Below are 18,957 nucleotides of genomic sequence, written 5' to 3'. Positions count from 1 at the left end.
CAAAACATCAACAGCATTGTTGAAAAAGCTTGCAAATGTCATTCTCATTGCTTTTTGGCACATACAACTTGCAAAAAATAAAAATGATAAAGCTCATGATGTCTATTCTAAAGCTATGCAACCATCAATCAAATTAGAAAAAAAAAAAAAACTGCCTATCACACCGGAGAGTCATTTTGAAAGGTAAGCTCTAAGTCATCTTGCAGTCATCTTTGCCCTTGCTTTTTCCCTTCTTTCCATTTTTCTTGCCGTCTTTTCCAGAGACGGGCGTCTCAGTGTTGCTAAGGGTGGCGCATTCATCTTGCGCATTCTCAACGCTATCTACCGCTAACGGGGCGGCCTGAGCTGGGATTTGGTCTTCGCCCGTGGTTTGTGGAAGTCCGGTGTGGGAAGGCTGGCCGTCCTTCCCGTGGCTTTCTTTACTCATGTTGTCTAAATGTACATTGGTCAAAACGTTTGGTGCGGCTCCACGCGCATCTCTCCGCGTTGGCGTTTCAGGATTGCTATTATTATTATTCTGACTCCATTCATCTGGCAGGACTTCCACGGCCATCTCAACATCTGTCTGCTCTGGTGCGACTGCCTCGCTATCCTTTCTGTTCTTGTCGGTTTGGAGGTCATCCGATGCGACGTCTTCATCTCCCACCTCAACTCGCCGCCGCTCAGGATTTTCCAGCGTCTCCAACTCCACGTCGGCGTCCAGGTCCATGTCGTCAAAATCAAAGGAATGCCCTTTCTCATCTTCATCGTCGACATCCTCCCCACTGTCTTGCCGGCAGGCGCGGAGATCGGCGGCTTGATGGTCACCTTCCATGCTTTCATGCTCCTCTGCAGCAGCTAGGTTTTCATTTGTGAATTGATCTCTCACTTTCTGGGACTCCAGCGTGTCCAAGGCAGCGTCAACAAAACGATCTTCGCAAAGCAAAGTCTGTCCGTCGGCAACGAGTCCGGCCCGAGTCTCCTCCTCGTCAAGGTCATGCGAGGATTTCTCCGGCTGGACAAAAGTGAGCAAGTCGTCAATGTCCTTTTTCATGACCTCCTCATCCTCTTGGTTTGTAAACGTTTGCTGTTTGAAAACAACCTCCGTGAGGCTATCGGGTCGTAGCGCAGGCGATGACGACGAGTCTTGGAGACCGTCGCCGATGTCATCGGGAGACGTCACAGACACCCGATTGTGACTTTCTGAGGCGTCTTCATCGCAGCTTTCCAACTGGGCTACCGAGTCTTCTTTATTATCGTAGAGAGTTGGAGAACTTGTTTCACCTTCATCATGGCCAAAAGTCGTGTCACCAGGACCTGAACCGATCGTGGTGTCATCTATAATGGCGTCTTTGTCCAAAATAGGATCTGATCCTTCCTGCGCTTCGGCAGAATCCAAACTTTCTTTTGGAGCTTGCACTATTTCTACTTTTTCCGTTTCCAAATGTCGACTGCTTTGCTCCTCCGCATGGAGCATTTGCGCCGTCTTGCTTTCTTGGAGATGGTGAAGGTTTGCGGGCTCCGTCTGTTGAGTGGCTTCTTGAAGGCACTGGATGACGTGAGCACAGTCTGCGTTTGCTAATGGTGCTCCTGTGCCTTCTGTCTGGAGCTCGTCTTGTTCCGTGGTGACATTTCCTCCCTTGTTGTCCCTTTGATGACTTGGTTCCTCCTCAGGCGAGGCTCCTTTCCTTTTGCCTCTCCTCTTCTTTTTTTTCTTTTTCCCACGGCCTTTTGCGCTCTTACCGGCAGGCTTGGTGACGTTTGTTTCTGCGTCATCGCTGCTTGCTTCAGCAGTTTCCTGCTGCCGTTCAGCGATGCACTCGGGCTCCACGACTCGCGGATCAGATTGCGAGTCTTGGCCGACTTGCACTTGGGAACACGGTTCAGAATTATTTCCGTCTTCGTGTCCGTCATCCTTTGCATCTTCCACTTGGGGACACCATTCAGAACTTTTGACATCTACTTGGGGGCACCATTCTGGGACTTGAATGTTTGATTCAAAATCTTTCACATCTCCATGGGGAGATGTTTTGACATCTTCCCCTTGACACGATTTAGATTGAGGAATATCTGCTTGGAGACCAGACTGAGGTTCTCCAACGCCTTGCACACGGGGACACGGTTCAGCGTATTCACCATCTATGGGACACGATTGGGAATTTTCTTCAAAAGCTATGACGTCTCCCATCTCTTTATGACTGAGCCCCAGATGGGGGCATGCTTCGGAATCTTTCATTTGTTCTTGGTGACTTGATTCGGACTCATTAGCGCCTAGTGGGCAACTTGTTGGGGGACTTATTTGATCTTGGGGGCACAATTCTTGGACAGCTTCTATTTCTATCAAATTACCATTCAGTATTGTGTCTGTCTCCTCTAAATCCGAGTTGACTGGCGTAACTGTTTGACCCGGTGCGTCATTTTCTTGAACAACGGCTTTTGCCATCTTTTCTTTCACGGAGCCGGACGCCTCAAAAGTGTCCGAGAGCCTATCGGCGGCGCTCGTCTGGCCTTCCTCAAACACTTGTCCGCGCTCTTCTTGATCCACCGCTTCCTTTCCTCTACTTCTCAACCCAGAGTCGCCTGAGCTTCCTGAGAAATCACGGAGAGCAGACTTTGATACGGAGACAGCGTTTTTCAAGAGAAACCTCCAGCAGGAGCGCAGCGGCAGAAGACAAAGCTAAGAACCTGCTTGATTCAGAGAACCGCATAGAGGGAGGAGGAGGACCCCAGGCGGGAGCACAAGACATGTAGAAGAGGGCAGGCAGGGAGAAGACATTGCCATTGAGATTTTGATGAGAAGCACCAAGAATACCCATTTGGACGTATGACGAGAAGATTTCAAACTGTTGTAAAGGATTAAAGTGCCTTTTTCCAAGCTTGTCACTTGAAGAGAAACTACACACACTTTTAGAAGCCTTGACTTATTCGAATGAATACTGCCCATACTTGTGGACGTTCACAGTATCGAGTCAAGGTCATTCAAAGATCTAAAAGGTCTGATTGAGCAAGTCGTACTGGCAGTGTGTGGTTCCTCTTTAAGATCTGCCAGGCAAATCAAGAGAGGGAGCATGAAAACCCAAGATGGTAGTCCAAAAGCACACTTGAGAAAATATCCGAGTTGAATTTGTTCTACCTCAATTGACTCTAAGTGTCCATTTTGGAAACTAACATCTTTGGTTGGGTTATTGGAAAGCCATGCAAAAGAAGGAAAGATGATTTGTTTTACCAAGCACGCTGCTCCCCTCCGCCGGGGAGCTCGACGAAGCGCCGTCTCCGCCGGTGGCCGCGTCCGTTTCCGTCTCGTTGGCGTCGCCGTTGACGCTCAGGTTGGGTCCCAGCACTATTCCGTGTTTCTGGCAAAAACAGTCACAAGCTTCACATACCCTTCGATTGTGACTGACGAGTACTGATACAAAAGTCAACACGTGTAAAAATCCTTTAATTGCCGATTCAGCGTCATCCATGGCAATTGTCTAGGCGTAGGTCAAAGTCCAAGCTCTGGAATTTGCCCAAAAGCAAAACGTCAAGATTTCCCGTTCAATTTCCAGCAAGCATGCTTGAGACTTCCAAGTTTTAAGACGAAGCCCGGAAGACTGCACTCGCTCAGAAAGGTCAAAGAACAACCCGAGTACCTTTAGAATATCTTTCAGCTTCACCACCTCTTCTCTGAGGTCGTCTCGCTCGATTCGGATCGCGTCCGTGTATTCTTTCTGTCGCTCTAAGGCCTGAGCACATTTGCAGTTGACAACGGAGAGGAAAGCGAAAGACAAGACGTCATGCCGGCGGCCCGAGAAGATGACACAAATACACAATCGGGTCGTACCCCAATTTTCTTATCCTTCCACTCCACTGTTTCTTGGAGATCGGCTATTTCCCTAGCAAAACTCTCCTGCTTCAAACGCAACTGGCGAATCTCCTACAGTGGCCAGAGAAGAAAGAAGAGCAAAGGAGAAGGAAGCAGAGTTGACGTGGGGAAAGGAAAATGTGCGTGAGATGAAATCCCGGCATGCAAGTTTCCCGCCGCTTCCGCGTTGACTCCAGTCGACGCTCACGTTTAGCAGCTCCTCGCTTTGTTTCAGGGTCTCCTTCATGTCGTTGAACTGGAACTGAAGCACGCTGTGGGCGTGTTTCTCACGTTCAAAATCCTGCAGTCACAAACGAGAAATACAATTTCAATGTGCCCTGTGCAGAAAAAAACTGAGTGCTGTCGACAGTCGTGAGCGCGTGGCGCCGTACTTTGAGCTTGTCCTCGAACTGCCGCCTTGACTCAGACAGGAGTTCCTCCAGTTCCATCAGCGAGTCTTTGAGCGTGTCCACCTGGTACATCAGGTTGTTTTTTTCATTGTCCAGCTGGGCGTTGGACACCATGGCCTTGCGGTACTTCTCCTCCACCTCTGCTAACGCCTCCTGTAAAAAAAAAAAAAGAATTCAGAAATTGAAAAGCCAACATTCCTCCGTCTGTAAAGTTCCGCAAGACGTGCAAGCAGAAATGTAGAAATGAGAGAAAGCATTGATGCAATGAGCACACATTCTAACATGGGACAGATGAGAAGAGCATGACTTAAGTAGCCATAAAATAAAAATAAAAGTGCGCAAGAATTTTAGCTGTCTTCTGGCTTCTCTCAACATGCGCACAAACCAAAGCAAACCGTAACGGGGAGCAAACCGTCTCGGGTTTCTACCTTGACTTCTTTTAGGTTCTGACTGTACTTGGACTCCACATCTTGAATCTGATCCTTCAGTTCATGAATTTCCTGGTGAAAAGCGCAGCAGCAAAGAGCAAGAGGCGCATCAAGTGGCGGCAAAGCAGGAAGGAAGGTGCGGACGGACGCCTTTACAGAGACGCTCTCTTGCGCTACCTTGATTTCCCTCGTGGCACTTTCCACATCCACGGTGAGGGCGCTCTCGACGCTTCCTCTCCGTGAGGAACTCCCGCCGAGGGAGGTGAGAGTGGTCGCCGTTAATGCGGAAGCCGCTCGGGAACCCTGCAAAACGGGAGTCGCGCAAATCAAAAAAAGGTAGCGCGAGAACCTGCTTAGCGTTTTGTTGTTCCACTTACTTTCTCAGGATAATCCCTGTCGTCTACCTGTGGAGCAAGACAAAAAGCCATGAGAGCAAAGTCAGGCTGACACGGAGGCCGCTGGGCCCGTCCGCAACCATGCGACAAACAAACCGGACTCAAATCCTTCATTCGTGTCACGCGGCATCAAACACGGTTTAAAAACAATCAGGTTTTCAGTTCAGGGGTGTTGTGATAGAGCAGCTGGAACACACACACACGCATTAGCGCATAGGTGTCAAACCCAAGGCCCGGGGGCCACATACGGCCGGCCACATCATTTTATGTTGGCCTTCAAGACAAATTTTGCATCAACTTTGTGTCATTACTAAAATTACAAATTGTCGTCACTTCAAAATAGAGACACTGCTTGCAATTTGTAGTTTGACACCTGTGCATTAGCGGAAATAGGCAGCATACAAAACTTGGGTTAAATTCACACTTGATGGCGGAGGTGCCCCGGTCACATATTCGGTCAGAGTCACTCCATTGGGTAATATCTTTGCATTCCAGTGATTTCACTCCGACACATAACTCACCAGGACAAGACAAAGACCTTTGTGGGGTTAAGTGCATGATGAATAGGAAGGAGGCGGCAAACTAAAAACATCGGCCACCCGTGGTAGGCGACGACTCACGTCTAAAAAATCGGGAATGGTCACATTGGCCAGATCCCTGGGGAGTCCCCTGCTACCGGAAACGCTTCTCAACAGACTGGCGACAGAGCCACCGCGCTCGTCCTAGAAGGGCCACCGACGGACAGACGGACGGACGGACAGACGGGCTTGACACCACAACAACACCAAAATATTCCAATCGTTGAAAGTTGCAGGCAAGGCTCACCACTGGGCTGGTACGGGCAGAATTGGCCCGACTGGAAGTTCTGGAGTTGGAGCCGCTGCGGTAGCTAGCGTACTCTATTGGCTGTCAAAGAAACGGACGTTAGGGCTTCCGACCGGACTGGACCGGCCGAGCGGATTGACGGACACACACGCATGCTCAGGCTAGCACCAGATGCAAGCACGTTGGTGGCACAACAACAAACCTCTGTCTGCCTACTTGCTAGTCACAAATTCATTTTTTAGGTGTGAACCAAACCACGCGTCTGGTGGCCAGCATCAGTTATGCAATGTTTGCACCGTTAGGGCTCTCAAACCAAAGCAACCGTTCCACACACCAAATGACACGCCACAATGATTCCATTATTCAATTAGCTCACATGCCACGCCAAAAATTCCATCATGCCTCAAAAAAGAAAAAAAGACTTACTACATGGGAGCCAGAGTTGGAGCCGGACACTTGGCGCGACCCGGAATACAGCCCGTCCTCATATAAGGAGCTCTGGATTTCATGCGACATGATAGAGACCACACGGCCGGTTTTGGCTCACGCTTCAGCATGTTCATATTCACACATTTCTATTCAGTGGTGAGAACGCGCTCCATTTCACAACGTTTGCCGAAAGGCCCTCAATCAGGCGCTTAAGAACGATGCCACCGATGACGCTCCAGTCCATAAAAAGTCAGACGCGATATGACTGGCTGACCAAGTGTGATGTTGGCTAAAGAGTCTCCCAGCAGAAGTGCAAGTGGAGGGCAGCCCTTGTTCTTGTTTTTTTTTTTTTTTTGTGTGTGGCGTTTGTTCCATACGAACCTGGTAGGAACCAGTCGAAGCCGGGCTCCTGCCTACGGCGGCGGACAGGCCATTGAGGCTGTACAAGTCAGATGAGGCAGCGTACGATGCCTGAGAGAGGGAGCCCACATACCACATCGCCAGTAAGACCAGGGAACCATTTTCTGTCATTGGAGGAATTAGCGCTACTTTTTTTTTTCCCCCCATGAACAGGAAGAAGATGACGGGTCACATTTGGGTCACAAAGTGAATGTTATCATATCAACCCAGCCTGGAAACATCACATTTACGTGTCATCCCCAAAATGACACTTACTGTTTTTGTTCAAGTTTACGAGTTCGATTTCCTCGAATGTGATTGAAACGGAATGATTTTTGAGTTTTGACAACTACTAACCCGGCTGGATAGAACACTGTGCTCATCATCGTGGCCGTTCCGCTACAAGGCAAGAGTGCAAAAGTCATTTGTCAAAGGTTAGGCCAAGCCGCAGCAGTTACCAAGACAATCACATACGTCCTTATCTTTGTGCTTATGTTTCTTCTTTTTCTTGGACTTATGCGAGAGCAAGGACGAGCCCTTGAGAGTGGCAGAAAGAAAAAAAAAAGATCAGCAGAAGCTTTCAGAAATACACACAGCGGCATGCAGCGCATGTGAGATTGTCAAGCAGCCAAGGTAACACCACAAGGGCACCAAGTGTGAGATATCCACAATCAGCAAAAAAAATAAAAAATTCTGAGTCACACGGTGAGAACATGTGCAAAAGAGGAACATGAAACTAAGCAGTACTTTCTTCATCGTTAGCAGAAACTGTCAAGATTAATTAACAGGCGGCTTAGGTGTTATACACCAAGCTCACAAGTCGTGTGCAGGCAGTTTAAAAAAAAAAAAAAAAACAAGCATAGCACAGCACAGCAAATGATCGTGTCGTTCAAAGTCTTGCAGTCCACAGTCGGCCCTTACCCCGGCACTGTAAACTGCGTCAAGTTCCGACTGTGCAAGAGACACCAAAGCATCAACTCCGCGACTATGCCACTTTTAAAAAGCAACCTGCGAGTTCAAACAACTCCTGTATGTCCTTTGACGCCTTTGTGGCATCCTCGCATCAAATCGACAACGACCCAAGAAAAGCTTTGTTAAGACAATCGGAACCTTGAGCAATCCGCCGAGCCAAACCTCGGCACGGAGTGTTTTCACCAATCGAAATTCTTGACGATAGCCACACACTGAAATCTGAAAAGGTGTTGACATGGATTTGATACTGACCCTGGCGCTGCCTCGGCTCCCCACAGACATCCGTTCGTCGTCATCTGAAAGCTGCGAGAGAAACGAGACACATTTCAAAGGGAGGGCTGACAACTTTTTGACAATGAATCTTAATTATGCCCCATCAGTCAGTCAGGAGGTTTCGGATTTTTGCCACTTTGTGGAAGCAAGATGTCAACAACAAGTATTGGATTTTACAAATCCGCGTGGTCTACAAACCGTATGCGTGCGCGAAGGTCGCGAGTATCGCTCACTGTCCTCCTGCGTGGCGGTGGCAAAAGATGAAGGAAGGGAAGAGAAGATGAAGAGTCGCAGGTCACACACACACACAAGATGGATTTGAAAGAGTTCACATTAAAGCACTCGATGATGCTTTGTGACACTTTTGATCAGCACTCAAGTTCTGCTTGCTTTCATCAGGATTAGTAATAGCTCACCTCAAACAACTCAGTCCATAAATCCGAAATGAAGGACCCTGTAAAGTGAATTCAGAAAGTTGATTTCACTTTACAGGGACTTCAAGTGCTCTTGACATATAGCTCAAAGTTACTTTTCTTTAGTTGTGCTTCTCATCAAACAATCGGCGTGCTGGTGAAATTGAAACTCAGTCCTGACATGAGAAATTAGACACAGCAAACGGCATGCGAGCCATACCGAGAGGGCAGGGCCCAGGCGAGCTCCAGCTTTGAGGTGTTGCTTTTTAAAGGGGGACACCAACAACAGGAAATCCACCGCAAACAATATCGTGCATGGAAGTGAATGAAAGGTTAGTGGCACCGCAGGACAAAAAAACGCTACCATCCATTGCTCAATATCGCCCCATTTGCTGTCTGATCGGTCATCTGCTTTAGGATTCAAGCCGTAATATTTCTAAAGACAGAAAAATGGCAAGTTATGGAACACTTCAACCGCGGTCGATATTTACTGGCCACACACGGAATACCAAGCGTACCTTCTGCACCTGAAAGATCTGCGCACCACCAGCAACCGGGGCAGAAGAGAGAGAGAGAGAAAGAGATCCGAGAGTGTCAAAAAATACGGAAACAGAAATAAACCAGTCAGAAAATGGCAACTGAATAAAGAGCAGCCAGTAACAAACGAAGGCTGACGCTTTCAATCCAGGCAAGAGGCTTCCTTGAACATTAGGTTCCTTGCAGTGGATGGACGACATCAGTTGGTGGCGCTACTGTGCCAACAAGATGCTTTGCACATCATCGACAGATCACGCAAAAGAAGAACAAGGACAGACAATCCGACAGGTATGTGATTGAGGGGATTTTTTTTCCACATAAACGCTCGATACGAGCACGGTCACAGAACTAATTGGACTTACGGTTTTCTACCTTGTTGTTCCAAACAACGCAGAACGGGCGGTGCCAGTGTGTTCTGTTGATCTTCCTCCTTAAGGGAAAGTGTCATAGTCGTCATAGTGACGGGAGGATGAAAGGCAACAGCCAATCACTGTGTGACACATTTTGGACTTTGTCACGCATCAGGTACTTTGAATGCAGACAGCCGTAAGATTGGGCTCTCTCCCTCCCTCCCTCCCGCCAGCCGGCCAAACTTTTGCCCTGGCTCCCATGCGGCTAATTTGTTGACTGTTCCAAATGGCTTGTAGCCAGAAGCTCTCAAGTGAGAGCAAGCTTACTGAGGCAGTTGATCGCCAAGCTAAGCTAAGCAAAGCTAGGCTAAGCCACTTTTTCCGTTCCAGGTTGTAGATCGGGACTGGAACTAAAGTCATGACGATACGTTTGATCAGTTTGAAGATGAGTATCCCCTGGATTTTATTGCGGTATCACTCGGAGATGCCTCCAGTGTGCAAATTGCCAACCGTTCCGTCCCGGCAACTCGGCACTTAAATCCAGATTTACTAGCATCTCTGTTGTACGGTGTGCTTGCCCAATAAATGGATGGACCGCTTTGGGGAACAGATTTGCCACTTCCCCCTTCGCGACCTCATTAACACTCGCTTGGATAGCAGTAATGCCCTTGTGAAGCCAATGTTCTGGCTCCGGTTCCGTTAGGTCAAGTTGTACTGATGAGCTACTGAGGCAGAGTTGCCGGTTCAACAGCGTGTTTGTCCCGGATCAGCCATTTGGGTGCTGAAGGTCAGTGTCGGACATTTCTACAACGACGGGACAGAACGGCGCATCCATCCGATCAATGTCGTAGTTCAGGTGGGACCCAAATCCTGACATCATTTTGCTTTTGTCTATTATTTAATATCCACACAAGCAGTTTCTCCAATTTGGGGTTTGAGGGGGCGGGGCCACCAAGCCCAAGAGAAACCCAGACAAAGCTTTTCTTAACTGCGTCTGGACACTAATTAGTTCCAAAGCCAAATGGCTCACGTAAGCCCATTCATGGACGGAGTCGTACAATCAATCAGCTTATCATGTTTGTACAAACGCTATTGAACTCACCGTGCTGGCCTTTTGGACGGGGGGGCTCCGAGGGCGCCTGCCGAAGGCCGCCCTCAGTCTCCTCCCCGCCAGGAGACGCCCGGCCGTTTTTGTAGACATCAGGGTACCGAGACAGACCGCATTGTTTAACAGTCAGAACCAGTCGGAATTTAAATCCAAACGGGATACAGGAAAGCAATCTCAAGACATTTGCCGTCGTGTCCAAGTCTTCAGTTTTCCATAAAGCGTTCCTTTCCGAAACGCCTGACGGACGGTGGCCGGCGTGCCGTGGCCCTCATTGCTCAAGTCAGCAACATGAACTAAGTGTGGCACTGCAACTTGGACCGCAGAGCCCAACCTGCTAAGCTACTTTACAACTGAGTTAAGGGATTTAACGCACATACACAAAACAATGGTCAGTAATCCCGTGCATATGACTTCAGGACCTGTCAGGTTAATGGTGCTAACCCTTCATAGCTAAGTCGCAGCAAATTGGGAGGGGGGGGGCAGAGGTCTTTCTGCATGTATGAGATTACGTGACACTAATAATAGGGAGCTAAAAAAAGCCCCCTTGGTAGAGATCAGACGTGCTGAACCAGAAAAGAAAGGCCACAAAAACAACAAGTGAGGAACGCAAAAAATAACGCCACTGACATGTTTGTCGGTTCTGGGTTCAAAACTTGGCTCAGGCCCAATTTGGGAAGACAAAGAAAAGCTCATTTGGAGTCAATTGTAATTTTGTTTACCTCTTTTTGTTGCCTCTCAAGCTCCCGCATGCGGATCTCTCTGGCTTCCGCCCTCGCTGCCCTCTTGGCTGCCAGTCGGGCCTCGGCCTGCCAGGGCAACAGGAACAAAAACAGAGGAAAAGGAAATTGTTATGATCGGGACATTTGGATTTATACACATGCCAAACACAGGCGCTGACACAGCAAAACCTCATCTGTACTACTTCAACGTTTTGTTTCCAAACGGTACAAATCAGTGAAATATGGGATGTATTACTCGTCGTGTTTAGAGAACATTGCCATCGCTCTACTCGCCAATGAATGGAACTAAGGGCCTTTTCCTTAAAAGGAGCTCTCAGAGCACGACTTGTGTGTGCGCAGCTCAAAGAATGCGTAAGCATTTCCTTCCTCTAACATTGCGGTGGACATTGCGTTTTGCCTCCAGGCAGGGGTGCAGAAGGAGGGGCTTTTTTTTTTTTCTTGATTGCGCTAATGCGTTTCCTTCATGTCACTCAGCATGACCAAGCAACGGGAACACACAAGCACGTTAGCAGGCAGCAACAAAGTGCTAACACTCACTACTTTTGGGCGTCTTACAGAAAATCAACTTTGTAATTGCTTGTATCCAAATAGTTGGGCCTGCCCACCCATCAAGTGTGAAACGACACAACCACTATCACGTCAAAGCTAAGCAGAGCTGCGCTGGTGTCGGCTGCGGAGATTAGCATTATCAGCTTGGGCGTCTGATCATTTAAGGGCACAATTGATAGTCCGGAGCAGCAGCCGGTCACCGGCGTAGCTCGCACAATCGCAAAGTGCTGCCGCTCCCGTACGGCACGAAGGAAAATATGCAGGACAATGTGTCGGGACAGGCGCTAAATGGCCACGGAAGTGGCTTTCTTTGAAATGTCAACTCACTTTGTTAGCTGACTATGGCCGGATGTAGCCACCCACCCGTTTTCCCAAATGTAACTCAACAAAATATCAAATGTGTTAGTGAACATGGCTGTGTAAATCATTTGTCACACTTGAGCTTGCTTGATAGCAGCGTGAAAAAATACAGCGTAATGAGTGACTTTTCTTGGGAGTTGTTATCGCTGCCACCTCGAGAGGGATTCGACAAACTAGGCCAAAAGACGTGGCACTGCATTTTTTTTTTTTTTTGCTTCCTATTTATATTGCCCTCAATGGACTAAATGGGACATAATTGAGCACACACGTGACTCCTCCTCCGGGGTGAACGTCAAGACAAAGGTGGTGTGTGTGGCACCAAATAAAGCTTCACGGTCAGTGACTTAAATAGTGATTTGGACTACAATGTAGACTTTTTTTTTCATTTGAGAACCTTTCATTTCATCCGAGACCTTCCGCTGGACTTCGAAATGTCAGAACACCTGAGCTCCAGTGACGACCATTCACTTCCTCAAGTTGTTGGGCAGGCCAAATAAACAGGAAGCAGTTTGCGATAACAATCTGATGAGATGATGTCATCGAGAGGAAGTGAACACAAAATGGACCACATCCTTTTAAGGAGAAACAGTACTGGCAAGCAGCTTTAGGGGGGCGCAAGTCAGGAAATAGACCAGTTGGAACCGTGTTGGCCCCAAGCCGACAAAACCCAATGTGGGCTCTTGGTGGACATGAACTTTGCTTGTCCCCGCTCACAGTAATGATTAACAAGTTGGCTTGTTTGTTTTGCCACCATCTTCACCACCAAACCGCACCAGACTAATCCACTCCTCAAACACCCCGCTGAGCTTTCCCAGTGAGGACAACCTGCCCGTTTTAATCTTCTTTTTAAATTTTTTCCCTAAACAGAAGCAGCTGCTGTGGCAATGTTATTTTTTCCAACTACTTCAAAACACTGCTACCATTTTTCTTCCATTTCTTCCCTTACGACTTGTACTGAAACCCAGCCAAAAAACCACCGCATTGGTCCTTGACACATTTTTCTTCTTCCACTGCATTGGGCGTTGGTCTGTGCCAGCCCCACGGCACAGCCGTGTCCCACACTGGCCTCCTCCAAAAGCAGGGTGTTGCGACAGCTGATCTTTCGGCCATGCTATTTTTAAACACTTGAGGCCGAGTCATCAGAGTGCTTGGACCACCACCACCACCCGCTTGGTCACATACTGTATGAGCAACTTGACTTTGCTGCCGCTTCAAAAGGTGCGCTAACATTTCTGCGCATTCTTCTGTGGCTTTGTATTGGGCACGGAAGGCCGTTATGAATAACTGGTTAGGCAAGCAAAGAATAATGACTTTTTTGACTGGGTTCTCATTCTTTCTGTTCCATTTATTTCTATTGTGCGGCCTGGCGAGAGGAAAAGACTCTTGAGCAATGGCGCCGGCCGACCGGCCGGGCCATGGCTCGCCTCTTCCGAGCATGCTAGGGAAACTAGACAATTGGTGACGTCACTAACATGGTGGCAAACGTGTATTCTGTTACTTTCTGGATTATTTCTTGCCATTCTATACATTTCTATTGCGCTCAGTGGCGGCAATCACAAACACAGAGCATAATGCAAAACAATTATCAATCGCTGTATGAACGTAAAACTTTGTCCCCATCAAAGTGGAGGGGGAAAATCCTGCCCTAACCTGAATTCAACACGTGTTTAGAAACAGATTGTAAATTGTGCCAAGTGCAGTCTTGTGTTACTCCCAGCTGGTTGTGGTGCAAGTTAGTACATGTGTCTTGCCGATTAACAGCAACATCATTTTCATCACCGGTGGCTCGTACTGACATTATATTAGGAGACATTACGCCAAGGTGAATAATTGGTTGGTTTTCACTCAGATGCACTGAAATAATCTGGTCTGGGTCAGTTCCACAAAGTCTGTCAATCACCTAAAGCATAGATCATATTACAATTTAACAATGGGTTGTTGTTGTTTTTTTTTATAAATATGAAAACACCAGGAAATATTCGATAACTCGCGTTAGGGATGCTCAAAACAAATTGTTGTTTCTCACTTGAGAGGTCTGGGTCATATGAAGGTCATTTTGCGTTAGGACAATAACAAGAATTGGTTGTTTTTCACCCAATATGAGAAATCTATTTTTATATCCGGCTGATTCAACTTTAAGTATACACAATGACGAACGACCAGAACATTTGCTGTGAGTCACATCGTGGGTCAATATTAGCTGGCTGGTGACTCGTTTTGTGCTTTTGGGACAATCAAAACAATTAGTTTTTCTCTTAATGGGGGGAAAAACACCGGTATAACTGACTTTTGTCACACTTTTAAATCCCAAAGGAGTCTTTTCACGGACAGATTGGAGTTACTCACGTCTCTGGCGATGAGATTGAGGGCATCGTCCTCGGCCGTGGTTCTCTCTTTGTTACTGTTTCTTTTGCGTCCTGTGCCCTGGGTGCCCATGTTTGAACCCACGGGAGGGAGGACCTGTTCGAACACACACGGCACGGCGCGGCGCGGTTGTGGGGAGTTCGCGATCGGTGCCACCGGTGCGTGTCCGACCCACAGACAGAGGAAGCCGGAGGAAGACACACGTCAACTTCAGACGAGGGCACGAAACAAAACGCGTCGGCGGTCGTCACGGTCACACATCCGTTGTTCACGCGTCTTCCTGACTTTCCGGACGGCAGTCAATCTCACGCGCGGCTCAATGCCATATCCATTTCAGACGTCCGCATCTTACCCACGTGGGAAAGCATTTAACTTTTCCACGGCGCTACCGGAAAATTAACTAAACTTAAGCCCGCTCCATTAAAAGTCACAACATTAAATCAATAGGATGAGTTAGGAAGTTGAAAGTGAAACATCGATGGTGGGGCAGGGGACGAACTTCACTTCAAATCGTCCCTCAATAACGCTGCCTTCAATGAACGTGGGAATATGTCGAAGTCGCCGATGGTTTGACAACCACGCGCAACTAACCCCAGACACGCAGTGACGTTGGAGTCATGTCGATGAATGACGGTGTTACTATTTCACTTTGAAACTCCCGCAGAGTGGAGTATGGAAAAATATAATCAGTTCATTTGTAGTGATGAATCACGCGCGTTGACACAGAAACAAGTCAATGGAGTCACAATCAGTACGCGAGGCTTAAAACAAGCCTTCTAAAATTCCACACGGCATTTGAACGCAACATCCCATTCTATTTTTAAAGTCCACCGCTACTAACTTCTAAAATAAGACACTCTTCTTAAAGAGGCAGTGCTCCCAAACCGTTTTAATAATAATAATAATAATGAAATATGGGCATTTTTATTTGAATAAACGCTCGATTTTTCTTTTTTTAATATGACGTCAAGTGTTCGAAGTGTCACAAGTGAGTCAAGCCAATGGCGACCTCAAGTGGTCATTTTGTGTAAGTGCAACTCTGGATGGATTCAGGCAAAAATAGTACAGGAGACAGGCAAGCGCAAAAATGTGTCAAGGAGGAACGTTACACAAACTGTGAGCAACGTGGTATGTTTACGTGCATGTCTGATTATTTTAAGATGAAATGAGTTATTGCATTCCATAGTTGTGTTAACATGCTAGGCCCTTATCTGATAACACTTTCCACATTCTTTAGATAACAATGAATACTTGTAGCTCCACGAGCATCAAGGTCAAGGAGAAGATGCAAAAACAAGTAGAAATGGGAGGATATGCAAGCAGTAGTTGTGGTGTAATGAGGACAGTGATGGTAGTCGTAGTAGTTAATTGTGTGTAGTATGCAGTCATAGTCTTACTAATAATTTGTACTAGTAGAATGGAAGTAATAGGAGCAACTATATCTCCTGGTTGGCCTGGAATATTTAGTGCAAAATGAAAAAAATTCAAAATAATTAAATGACCCCATATAGTGAGAGTTGTGCATTTGTAAACATGACATCATAAGCCTCACTGAGTACCAGTACCAGCTGCGCTTTGAGTGCTTTCTCTTCTGTCTTCTCTCTGTTTAGATGAGAGGAGTGCAGAAGCTGGAGAAGACAAGCACGGGACTTGTAAACCTCACTGAGGTCATGGGAAGGAGCTTCCTGAGGTCGCCAATGAATACTCGAGTTTCCCTCCACCCCCGCCTTTAAACACACACACAGAGTAGTAGCAGTAATATGGACAAGTAGTTAGTAGCAGGTCGATAGTAGCAAGCAACGACTAGTTGTAGCCGTAGTAGTCATAACTGTGGAAGGATTTAGTAGTCGGGTTAGCAATAGTAGATAAGAGAGTTAATAGTGTTCTTTGTGGTGTCACATTGTTCAGTCAGTAATTCCACGCTGAGTGTGACATCCAAACATTGTCTTTCCCCGCAGCTGTTGCTGTATAAACCTGCTGCGCATGTGACGAATGCCAGATGAGCTCAATCCCCGCCTCCTCCTCTTCCTCCTCATCTGGGGAGTTCTTTTGGGCACTCACAACGATATCTCATTTCACCGTGATGCTCAGATACTTGTGTTGTTGTTTTTCCGTCTGCGTGATGCTGCTCGTAATGTTCAAAAGTCAGACAAAGAGCAAAAGCAGAACACGGGGCCGATAATCACGTTACATCTTTATGGAGTCACAAGCTGCATGTGTCTTAATAGATTTAGGAGAAAATGAAATGATTTTTTTAAATATAATAATTCTATCAAGAATAATAAGACAAGGAATGTCATTGCATAAAGTGCTTTCAAATTAGATGAATTAAAATTCCATAAATTGATTGCAAGTGTATAATTAAAACAAACAAACAGCAATGTTAGCTAAATGCGTTTGAGATGGGTTAACTTGTTTTAGATGAACCTCGTGTGTTCATTTAAAACGCAGAAAAAAATATGCTCCTCTTTTATTTTTTTTCCTTTTTTTGTTTTTACTATATTCTAAAAAATATTGTAGCAATTTGCATCCTGTAATATGTCAACGATATCGTGCCATTGGTGAGCTTGCCAAAAACGGTTCAGGATCAAACATGCACCGGGTTACATTGACCCGTGGTGTGATGCGTTTCTAAGAACAAACATCACGGGACGGTTCATAGTTGTCTTGAAATCTCACACCAGGCTTAGTCTTCTCCTCATGAGTCCTGTTTCATTCCCATTTGCTGCAAGAACAGAGAAGAGAGAGAAAAGGAGTGAAGGCAAGCAGGGAAAAAAGTTAACAGGATGCGGTAGTGCCATAAAATCCAGCGTACTGCTGGATGCCCTGATGGGAATGCTTTTCCATTTCCATCCAACAGGAAGTGCGCGCTTAAGCAAAAAGGCACATTGTTCATGCAACTCACAACACTCCATTCTGTTCTCAGGGTTTAACGAGGTTAAAATGTTTTTTAATGAAGCAAAAAGGCTTTTTTGGGATCAAGCTCTAGACGAGTACGCGTCTCGGTTCTTACTTGTTGGGAAGTATTGGGAAAGTCTTCTTGTTGTGAGCAGGACTCCGGACTACAGAAGATGAAAGACCAAAATATGAGGAAGCGAATCGCTAATGCGAAAGCAAACCGTTTTAAATGCATTCATTTGTATTTTTCCTTAATTTAACCTTTTGTTAATCTGCTTTGAACTATATTTCCTAAATTACTGGTAAATAAATTGAATTGAAGATTATAGACATAAAATGAGTTGTCATGAGAGTGTGTTCCTCCAGTAGATGGAAGCAAAGAACAGCAAACATTTGGGGAGTTAATGGGGTGAAAAAAAAAATCCTGCTGTGAGATCGGAATGTCAGTTAAATGTTGTTTGGAAAACCTTGCTGTGGCCTGAAGGCTCATTTTGTAACATTTGAATGTTTGCTTTTGTACTGTCATGACCTATTGTGTAGCAGTTGTCATCACCTTTTGTCTTTTTTCCAGCGGCATTCCGCCAGGCTTGAGAGCGGCGATCCGATTTTCAATGAAGGACACCTCAATGTCGAACAGAAAACAAGATCGTCAAGGTTGAGAAAACGCAGAAATCGTGCATGGAGCGTTTTCCTCACCTGAGTCTGGGTGTCGTGCACGTCGGCCGCGGCTTGGGCTATTTTGTCCTCCAGCTCAAACAGCAACGCCGTGGAACCTCTGAAGCTCGACTTGGAGCCTTCCTCTTGCCATTTGTGCTCCAGGCTTTCGCTCGAATGCCCTGCCTGAAGAAACAACAAATGAAATCATGCCACTTATTTGTATACAGTTTTGCATTTGTCCCTGCTGGACCCTTTTGCCTGAGTGGAACAATTATGGAAGCAATGGTGCGGCGGCGCTCCCAAAGTCCAAATCTTACATTGTCGTGGTGTCGTGTCAAATGGCAAGAAACAACTTCACACTGGGAACCAAAGTGTCAAGTAGCGTCAGAGCACCCACTGCTGGCCTGGCTTTCATTAGTGTTCTGTTCTCCAGATTTATGTTGAACTTATTTCTGCCAAGACATGCTACACATGTCCTACAGCGAAACGTTTACAACGCGTTGATAAATGACATCTGCCCAAAATGGAAGTGGGGCTCCCCTCATTCAACCTGCAAGAAGAAACTGTAAAGCACCTTCTGAGAGCTTGTCAGCACATTCCATGTAGGGACCACCAAGCTTCTGCTGAACTTTTTGTCTGCCGAGGTCTCTTGAGAGGAGAGCGAGCGGCTGGACTCCTCCTCGTCAGAACTCAGGCTGTGGTCACTAATGTCGCCCGCCATCGCCATCAGTTTTTGTCTCAGTTGAAGCTCCTCCATGTTCAGGTCCATGTCCTCCCACTCGCAAATAGGAGAGGCGCTATCTCTGGCTTGAGGTGCCTCGTCGTCGCAAAGCTCGGCCTCCTTTCGGACAGACGAAAGACATTTAAGAGAGAGGATTGTTGTTTTACAAGAGATCCGATTTACCTGCTCGGAGGTCAGAGTGACCTGCATGCGGCTTAAAAGGCTCTCAATGGCTGACATTCGTCGGTTCAGGTCGCTGATCTGTGGAACGAGATCACCGAGGAGGAACGCACATAGGAGAAAAGG

At 46.8% G+C, this 18,957-nt stretch overlaps 2 protein-coding genes across 21 annotated transcripts in view; both read right to left on the bottom strand.

The window, feature by feature from the left end:
• Positions 1-116: 116 nt before the first annotated feature.
• Positions 117-14,949, bottom strand: LOC148393825 (uncharacterized). Of its 13 annotated transcripts, XM_088382401.1 has the most exons (22): positions 14,358-14,949; positions 11,082-11,168; positions 8,886-8,903; positions 8,732-8,803; positions 8,153-8,194; positions 7,934-7,984; positions 7,631-7,660; positions 7,184-7,246; positions 7,067-7,108; positions 6,692-6,781; positions 6,308-6,379; positions 5,882-5,962; positions 5,677-5,778; positions 5,039-5,065; positions 4,839-4,964; positions 4,662-4,733; positions 4,216-4,386; positions 4,032-4,124; positions 3,803-3,895; positions 3,612-3,704; positions 3,206-3,332; positions 117-2,568 (listed from the first exon to the last, which is right to left on the bottom strand). In XM_088382401.1, exons 1-22 carry the CDS (start codon positions 14,445-14,447, stop codon positions 191-193), a joined length of 4,020 nt encoding a protein of 1,339 aa, XP_088238527.1. In that variant the 5' UTR covers positions 14,448-14,949; the 3' UTR covers positions 117-190. The 13 variants fall into 13 exon arrangements, with proteins under 13 accessions (XP_088238527.1, XP_088238528.1, XP_088238532.1 ...); XM_088382402.1 differs by lacking the exon at positions 4,662-4,733 and having other exon boundaries at positions 14,358-14,946; XM_088382406.1 differs by lacking the exons at positions 3,612-3,704; positions 3,803-3,895 and having other exon boundaries at positions 14,358-14,948.
• A 1,600-nt stretch (positions 14,950-16,549) lies between these two features.
• The window catches only part of mlphb (melanophilin b), a 58,804-nt gene continuing 56,396 nt past the window's right edge, over positions 16,550-18,957 (bottom strand). For all 8 annotated transcript variants that reach the window (XM_088382422.1, XM_088382419.1, XM_088382427.1 and 5 more), the window contains 6 exons: positions 18,835-18,912; positions 18,505-18,771; positions 17,970-18,113; positions 17,827-17,895; positions 17,389-17,437; positions 16,550-17,100 (listed from right to left, as the gene is read on the bottom strand). In XM_088382422.1, the coding sequence (XP_088238548.1) occupies positions 17,051-17,100; positions 17,389-17,437; positions 17,827-17,895; positions 17,970-18,113; positions 18,505-18,771; positions 18,835-18,912 (657 nt within the window). In that variant the 3' untranslated portion in view covers positions 16,550-17,050. The remainder of the gene's footprint in view (positions 17,101-17,388; positions 17,438-17,826; positions 17,896-17,969; positions 18,114-18,504; positions 18,772-18,834; positions 18,913-18,957) is intronic.

The sequence above is a fragment of the Syngnathus floridae genome, chromosome 8 (genome assembly GCF_059516105.1).
Source record: "Syngnathus floridae isolate MCC-2025c chromosome 8, RoL_Sflo_1.0, whole genome shotgun sequence".
NCBI classification, from domain to species: Eukaryota; Metazoa; Chordata; class Actinopteri; order Syngnathiformes; family Syngnathidae; genus Syngnathus; species Syngnathus floridae.
The sequence above is the reverse complement of the archived record's forward strand: the minus strand, read 5'-3'. Positions and strand labels throughout refer to the sequence as shown.

Bases quoted from the DNA above. Each gene is read 5' to 3' on its own strand.
- LOC148393825 (XM_088382401.1), bottom strand. From the start codon at position 14,447: ATGGGCACCCAGGGCACAGGACGCAAAAGAAACAGTAACAAAGAGAGA. The intron at 7,985-8,152 runs GTTTGTAGACCA...TTTCTCTCGCAG, and splicing joins GACCTTCGCGCACGCATACG to CTTTCAGATGACGACGAACG. The intron at 6,782-7,066 runs GTTAGTAGTTGT...TCCCTCTCTCAG, and splicing joins ACAGTGTTCTATCCAGCCGG to GCATCGTACGCTGCCTCATC.